At 42.9% G+C, this 8731-nt stretch overlaps 1 protein-coding gene across 1 annotated transcript in view; it reads left to right on the top strand.

Moving 5' to 3' along the window:
• Positions 1-3955, top strand: part of jmjd1cb (jumonji domain containing 1Cb) — a 71788-nt gene extending 67833 nt beyond the window's left edge. Inside the window, exons 24-26 of the mRNA XM_042081772.1 lie at positions 672-848; positions 2142-2273; positions 3373-3955. Of these exons, the coding sequence (XP_041937706.1) occupies positions 672-848; positions 2142-2273; positions 3373-3468 (405 nt within the window). The 3' untranslated portion in view covers positions 3469-3955. The remainder of the gene's footprint in view (positions 1-671; positions 849-2141; positions 2274-3372) is intronic.
• Positions 3956-8731: the final 4776 nt, after the last annotated feature.

The raw sequence follows: 8731 nt of genomic DNA, 5'->3' as shown, positions 1-8731 counted from the left end.
CACGCGCGCGCACCCACTCACACCCACATGCACACACACACACACACACACACGTGTCCTCTCTGGATGTCCTTATAAAACACAGTGTCCCTGCCGAGGAGAGTTTTATGGGGGACATTTTAATTACTGTCCTTGCCTTGAACTCGCTGCTCTTAGCACAAGCGGACGACAGGATACTGCTGTGCCCAGAGTGTGTGTGTGTGTGTGTGTGTCTGTGTGTCTGCGCGCATGAGAGTTATGGCCACAGCGTGTCCCGGGGGTGAACTTGCCTCTGGATGCACCGCAAATTACAAGCACTACCCCACCGAAACACCCCCCACCCCACCACTCCCAACCCCACCCCGCATAACATATAGGGGGGCACATGGTTTTGCATCAGTTTGCAACAACCTCTGTTCTCAATATTCAACCTTACATCCAAATGAATCCATTAACGTGTCTGTCTGTGTTTCTTTGTGTGTGTCCGTGTGCGTGTGTGTCCGTGTTCGTGTCCGTGTGTGTGTATTCGTGTGTGTCTGTGTGTGTGTGTCCTTGTGTGTGTGTCCGTGTGTGTCTGTGTCCGTGTCCGTGTGTGTGTATTCGCGTGTGTCCGTGTGCGTGTGTGTCCGTGTCCGTGTGTGTGTGTCCGTGTGTGTGCGTGTGTGTCCGTGTGTGTCCGTGTGTGTGTCCAGGTGGCTAAGGAGCAGGGTGCGGAGCTGGCTGTGGAGCATGACCCGCTGCGTGAGCAAGGCTGGTATCTGACGCGGAAGCTGCGGCAGCGGCTGCTGGAGGAACACGGGGTGCAGGGCTGGACCGTCGTGCAGTTCCTGGGGGACTGCGTCCTCATCCCCGCCGGGGCCCTGCACCAGGTAACACACACTTATTCACGCACACATATGCACACACTCACTCACACACACATACACACACACACACTTACTTATTCACTCACACATATGCACACACTCACTCACACACACATACACATACACACACACATACACACACACACACACACACTTACTTATTCACGCGCACACACACTTACTTATTCACGCACACATATGCACACACTCACTCACACACACATACACACACACACATGTACACACACTCATGTACATGTGTATACACACACACACGCGCATACATATATACACACACACACACACACACTTCCACATTTACTCTCAGAGTGTATCTCTGTGAATGATGAGGAGAGAGATGAAGACCCCTTTCAGTTTTAGTTTATTTTGGCCTGACCCACTAAATGTAGAGCATCAGCCATTAATCAGAGATGTGATAACAACTCTCTCTTTGTGTATACATCGTGCCTCTATCAATGTCTTGTTATGTAACTATGATTTTGAAACATACACTGGAAAACACTGCCTCTCTTTGCCACACTTGCACACACACACACACACACACACACACACACACACACACACACACACACACACACACACACACACACACACACACACACACACACACACACAGAGAGAGACACAGACACATTGGCCCCATTACTCATTCTGTCACAGACACAGACACACAGACGTTGTTGTTGTATCTGAGGGGCCCATTTAGTTGGAAAATGAAGCTGTAGACGTTAAGCTGTTGTGTGACTCTCCTCTCCTCTTTGTCAACAACAACAAAGACAAATTTGTTGCTACACCTCGATATAGGGGATCATGGAATTCCTTTAATATCATGGAATTTTTTAAAGTCTATTCCATGGTCGTCTTGGTGTGCCCTGTGACCCCAAAGTCTGCCATAACAGGGGCTCTGGTCAAAGAAGTTTGAGAAAGTGCAAACCAACTACTGTCATTTTACCGTACTGTTCATTTTGAACAGACATCAGTATGTTAACTTGGAAAGAGTACTGTATATTTCCATATATTTCCATACATGTATAGTCATGGAAATTCAGTGTTTTTTTAGTCAGGAAAAAGTCATGGAATTTTACATTTGACTTGGAGTGGGAACCCTGGACAGGACAATTCTCCTGCAGCAATGAATAATTAATAAAAAAGAGATAGATAGATAGATTTAGAGACTTTATTGACATTGAACAATGGTGTGGTGGTAATTATTAATCGTTAATACTGTGTGTAATATAAGTGCTAACGTCGTGAGTGTTGTCCGTGTGTCCTCAGGTGCAGAACTTGCACAGCTGTGTCCAGGTCATCAACGACTTTGTGTCGCCGGAGCACGTGGTGCACTCGTTCCGACTCACACAGGAACTGCGCGCCGCAAAAGAGGAAATCAACTACGAAGATAAGCTACAGGTAAGAAATACAATAAATTATAACGATACCTTTTATTTATGAACCACCTTTCAAGACACCAATAAACTAAACAAACAAACAAATTCAAAGAACTGTTCACAAAACACAAAACAAGTAATGGGACTTATCTGCTATTAAAGGCACACCATGCAAGATTTTCACCTTTATGAAGCCAATTTGATGGTAAACAAACTTGTAATAGGCAAATCGTTCACCTAGCATAGCTATACAGCATAGACGTAGCGAGTCCCTACCGAGAAAACCAGTAATGCAACTTCCAAGAGTGGCGCCCCGCCAAAACTCGAGAGAATCTGAAACATTACCTTGTCAGTAGATATAGCTCTTTGGAGATAGTTTTTGCCTGCTGTTAATCCTTCACCTCCACAACAAAAGCATATTCATTGTGTACAGGGGGGATAAGTCGCGAGAAGTTTGCTATTTACAAAAGCAGAGTAACACTCTAGAGGGAGCTCTAAACTCGCCAACAATACCTAAACCTGCATAGTGTACCTTTAACTTATGTGAAAATAACAATGTTGTCTTGGTGATGATAGTAATATGGCTGGTTGACACACTGGTCGTTACCGAGGCAACCCCTTTTTTTCCCCGAGACCACCATTCACTGTGTGATGCGCCTCAGCTCTGCTCAACAGAGTGTAGACGGCCGCTAATGAGAAAAAATATCATCTCTGCTCCACAGGAGCTTGGAGTGTGTGTGCGTGTGTGTGTTTGTATTTTATGGCTCACACAGGGATTCATTGAGAGGCGTAACAGCAGCTCTTTAATGTGTGGCCTACTGGTTAGCGCTTCGGGCTTGGAACCGAAGGGTTGCCGGTTGAACCCCGACCAGTAGGCACGGCTGAAGTGCCCTTAAGCAAGGCACCTAACCCCTCACTGCTCCCCGAGCGCCGCTGTTGATGCAGGCAGCTCACTGCGCCAGGATTAGTGTGCTTCACCTCACTGTGTGTTCACTGTGTGCTGTTTGTGTTTCACTATTTCATGGATTGGGATAAATGCACAGACCAAATTTCCCTCACGGGATCAAAAGAGTACTTATACTTATACTTATACTTATACTTATACTTACTTGTCTCGACAGGTCAAGAACATCCTCTACCACTGTGTGAAGAACGCTGTGGGTACACTGAAAAGGTGCTGCGCCGAGGAGCAGGGGGAAGAGGAGGAGAACTCATGACCCTTGCCCCCCACCTGCCCCCTAACGGTGCCCTGCAACACTTAATTGCCCTCCCTTTCTCCCCCCACCTGCTGACTGCCCCCCCCCCCTAAAAAATATGCACACTAACTTAAAAATCCTCGCATCATGACAAAAAAAAAAAACCTCCAGTGCCAAGCCAAGACTCTAAGTGGAAACGTGGAAGAAAAAAATAAAATAAAAAGATGACGATGGTATTCACGTGTTACTGACACCATAGCAGTATAACAAGCTGATGTTTCAGGATTACTGTGATCTCGAGGAGGAAGAGGAGGAGGAAGAGTGCAAAGGTGAAGAGGAATCCCCCGATCATCCGCTAAAGCAACAGCACCGCTGTTCCGTTTCTGTTTTTTCGTTTTCTAAAATTCTGAAAAGTGTTCGTTTTCGTCTTGTTTGTTTAAACGTATGTTTGTGCGTCGTCTTTTTTTTTCTTCTTTTTCTTTTTTTCTCTGTATATTGTTTCAGTGGGGGGGAAAAAAAACAAACGTGATGTATTTATTTTTTAGGAGATCTTTGTAACATTCTACATCCTCGTGTAAATGTGATGTGTACAGTTTTTTTTTTGTTGTTGTCGTTGATGTTGTTGTTGTTGTTATTTGTTTTGTTTCTCTTTATTGCGCTGAGTGGTGAGAGTGTGTGTGTGTGTGTGTGTGTGTGTGTGTGTGTGTGTGTGTGTGTGTGTGTGTGTGTGTGTGTGTGTGCGCATGTGAAAATTGATTGTGCGAGTGGTTGCGTCTGTGAGTGATTCACTGCATTGAGACAGTTACTGTGAGAGAGGGCACTCACACCAGCTGCTGTCGGGACTCTGCCTGGGAAATCTCTTGCCATATCTTTTTTGGAGAAAAAAGAAAATTAACTGCCAAACTATTGTAAACAGTGTAAAGTTATATAATGTAAAGAAAAGAAAAAAACTAAATGAAATAACACACTTCAACATTTTATTAAGAAGTATTCACTGTAAAATGGAGACATTTACAAAAAAAAGGTTGTAATTTATTTAAGAAAAATTGTCTCTTTTTTTCTTTTGTTAAAATTTACTATGGTGACTTTTTGAAGTTAAATGAAAAAAAAGAAAACTTACTATGCTATGTAAATATATACATATATACATTCACTGATGTATTTTTCTAAAACATGGCTTGCTTCAATTTCAAATTTTAAAAAGTGCAAGTGTTTCATGCTTTGTACATTGAAGTTCAAAGGGGTTTTGCATTTTCCATTAAAATGGATTTATCAAAATTGTGTTTCATCTTTTGTCCAGCAGGGAGCACTAATATCACATTTGTCATAGAGAAGTTGTTATACATTCTACTGTATTACTTCAAGCTATGACATCAAATGGATTTGAGAATGCATTCAACCTCAATAAGTGAAAACAATTTAAAGCCTTATCCCTCAAACTGACTCAAGACTGTTCAGAAGGACAACAATAGAATTACACAGGAGGTTTACAGAGAGTAACTGTGCTGATGCAACTGACACAATCGACTTAAAGTGTTGAAACTGTTACGATCACTTCAGACAGTAAACACCGGCACTCATAATTGCATCGTGGTAGCAGACCTAATTGCCTAGTGGAACATACAGTAAATGCAGAAGTGATGCATTGGGCCTACACAAGAACCTTCACAGTGCTGCTGCTGTGCTGTCTTACTCCAGCTAAGCTGGAAAGCATTTTATAGCCAGTCCACACACAAACGATTCTCTCAAACTTGTTCCAAACTGTATGCTTCATAAATGTCCGTAATTCCTTCATTTTGCCAGAGACCATGACGAGCAGGCAGCGTGAAGTTGGCACGTCCGTAGAGTTCAATCAAAGGCTCCTTTTTTATTGTGTCTTATTCTTTGCTTATAATGCAGAGTTTGACTCCAGCCAATTCTGCATGCTTTCCACCGTCTCGCTTACTAGAGGTCCCATGGGATCCTCAAACAGACGGCTCTGTTCTGCCTCCAAACCTTACCAGACACGACCTCCTCTCTTATTTAGAGCAGGCCTAAAAGCCATCAGTGCAGAGCCCCTAGAGGGGCCATGAGCAAAATAAAATCTAAAGTTTAGTTTCATGTGCTCACATGAAAAACTTTCATGTGCGCATGCGAAAGTTTTAATGTGCGCTAGTGAAAGTTTCATGTGAAAAGGTTTTGCATGCGCACACAAAACTTTCATGTGCTCACGTGAAAGTTTCATGTGCGCACATGAAAGTTTCACGTGAGCACATGAAAGTTTCGCGTGAGCACATGAAACTAAACTTTAGATTTTGTTTTGCTCATGTCCCCTTAGGGGCTCCTATCCAGTACGTCAGAAATACTACAGCTTCATTTAGAGAATGTGTGTGGTTCCGCGTTTGGAGATGTGTATGGGGAACCCGTTTGATATCATAGGCCGACAGGACATGGTGATGACCAATGCTCTCAATGTGATGACCTGTCCACCTGTCATGATTCCATATTCACACGGCCAAGTCCAGTGCAGTCAGTCTATTATACACAGATAGTCAAAAGGCTATTGTTTTTGGTTATTAAAGCTGCAGTTGGCAAGTCTGACAGATTAGCCAAATTTTGGACTTGGTCAAAATTTTGAATGTTTACACCTCTCATGGCCCTCCCCCACTACCACCGAGCACCCTCCCATCGAGTTTGTGCTCGTCAGTGCGCACCAGACGTGATTGACAGTCAGATCTCACACAGCCCTTCTCTGATTGGACCAGAAGAACCGGGAGCTGTGGATTTTTGCAAAACAAATAACAGGCTCTAGGTGGAGGTAGAAGTGCGTTTTTTTTTTTAAACCGGCTGATTTATGTTGTTCTGTTGGAGCATAGTGTCAGTTTCAGTGAATATGATCAAAAAAATCTTTCCAACTGCAGCTTTAAGGTTTGTATATAATGTTTAATAGTATAGGTTAAAGTATTCTGTAATGGGTTTCATTTTTTTCAATATATATCAGTCTGAAAACTATAGGTGCCACAATTCCTTTAAAACGACAAAAAAGGGTGAATGTCAAATATTTCGTGACGCATTCAAATCTCAGCTCTAGAATTGAGTTTGAGTTTATATTCCAAAAGCTCTCCTTACAAATGTATGTGTACTTCAATTGATATATTACGCTCAATTGTTTGAAATAAACCCACCCACCACTGCATAGACTTATCACTCTTACACACCTCTAACCCCTCTTGTTTTTGTTTTGATTTCTGTAAAGCGACCTTAAGTGTTGAAAAAGGCTCTATGTAAATGTTGAGTCAAGTCACTTTTATTTACCGGTATATAGTGCATTTTTGTATGCACAGAGTGCAATCCAAAGTGCTCCACATACAAGACTGATACACAAGACAAAAGATGCTAAAAAAATATATTATTTAATAATTATATTATTTAATAATAAAACTTATTATTAAATAACTCCATCATATCAAACCTTTGCAGCTCCCTGAGGCCCCCTAGAGGTCCTGATGTGCCTGATGAGAACCACTGACCTCAGGAGCTGCAGTTTTCCTCTAAGGAGACTGTTGAAATGGACACAAAAATGTAGCAAGACAAAGGAGAGAGCTAGAGAGTTACAGATGGCTTTACTTGCATTCTCAATAATCTCAGGCACTACTTAACAGTCCACCTGCAACCTCCCTCCCATCCCTCCGTTCCTCGCTCTCTGCCTCCCACACCAATCCTCTGTAGTCCCGTCGGCTCTCGCTGCCTTCGTTAGCGCGCCTTGGCTCTCCACACACACATCAAAGGGCCCTAGCTGCAGCCAGCTCCAGGCCGAGACAGCCGAAGCTCGCTTGATCTCTCTCTCCGCCTTCAAGGTCCCTGGGAATCCCTGCTTCAGTTGGCTGGCCTCTTAATTAGTCTAGTCGATTCTTCTCGTGATGTGAAGATCTCTCACTCACTCGCAAGGAAAAGAAAAGGCGTAAATGAGGCATTTTTAGGAGCTGACAAGGACAACGTGCTATTTAATGTCATTTGCATAGTATAGCAAGGCGACTCTCATAATTATTCATTTTTGGCTTTAAACTGAGTGGTATGTGAATGACCGACCTCAATGCTGACTGACTGCCTCTCACCCGTCAGCCTCCAGCTGTTGAGCCTGGCAGGGGGTTTGACCTGGAGATTGGAGGGGTGCACCATTCTCAGAGGACTCTGGTGTTGATGGATTCACACCAGAGTGAACCCCACACTCCCTCAGAGTTCCATCATTAACCCCTTGCGATTAGGATCTGTCTTCCAAACTTGATATAGGCCTATTTCCATGGAGTAGCTGCTATTGTGACAGGCCCAGCAGAATTGACATTACATACAACAGCCACTAGGTTGTGCTAGATTCCTAGGGGTGACGGTCTGTACCAATATCCCTATACTGTTTCAATCTCAAACAGTACAAAAGACACACACAAGACATAAACACATACACAGCAATAAGACATAGCTGCCAACTCGCATGCATTTTTTTATTGGTGTGAGAGCGTGTGGAGCAAATGAATGAATCTCAGGGTCAATGTGTGAGAGTCGGCAGCTGTGATAAGATGACACCCTTCAAACAAATAAGTAAAACGTGCGTGTGAAGGTGCAGGTGAAAGTGCGGTTGCAAAATCTGTATTGCACATGGCAGTCTTTTAACAGTTTATATAGGACGGTAGACAGGTGAAATGGAGAGGGCTCCTTTTCCACAGGTGCCAGACACATTGAGGGGTTGGATTAACGCTTAAGGATCTATGGAGGTTCAAATCACACTACTAAAACTTCATCGCAATTACATAGATAACATTATGGTGAAGACTTTCACCCACCTGAAAAAATAATGGTAGGTATGGAAAACTAAGCCGGAAAGAGGTCACTTCGCTCTCTACCCCCGTTTTGTTTTTAATTTATCTTAGGAGTATTTTTTTTGGTTACACTTTACTTGACAGTATCGACATAAGAGTGACATGACACTGCCATGAACGTGTCATAAGCAAGTCATAAACGTTTATAACATAACGCTTCTAATATTAAGGAACATTCGGTTTTTGTCATAACAAGTTAGGGTTAGAGGTTAGGGTTCATGTGTCAGACATGACATGTCGATACTGTCAATTAAAGTGTTACCTTTTTTAATAAATGTATTTTTTTATTTATATTTTTTAAATATTTATTCTGTATGTGTGTGTGATTGCTGCAAAACAAACAGCCCCACCGGGTACGAATAAAATTCTACTACTACTACTACTAAACATCAGGCTACAGCCCTGTTACAAAATAAAATTATTAGCGCTCC

This window comes from Alosa sapidissima, chromosome 24 (genome assembly GCF_018492685.1).
Source record: "Alosa sapidissima isolate fAloSap1 chromosome 24, fAloSap1.pri, whole genome shotgun sequence".
Taxonomy (NCBI): domain Eukaryota; kingdom Metazoa; phylum Chordata; class Actinopteri; order Clupeiformes; family Clupeidae; genus Alosa; species Alosa sapidissima.
This window is presented reverse-complemented; position numbering and strand designations above follow the sequence as displayed.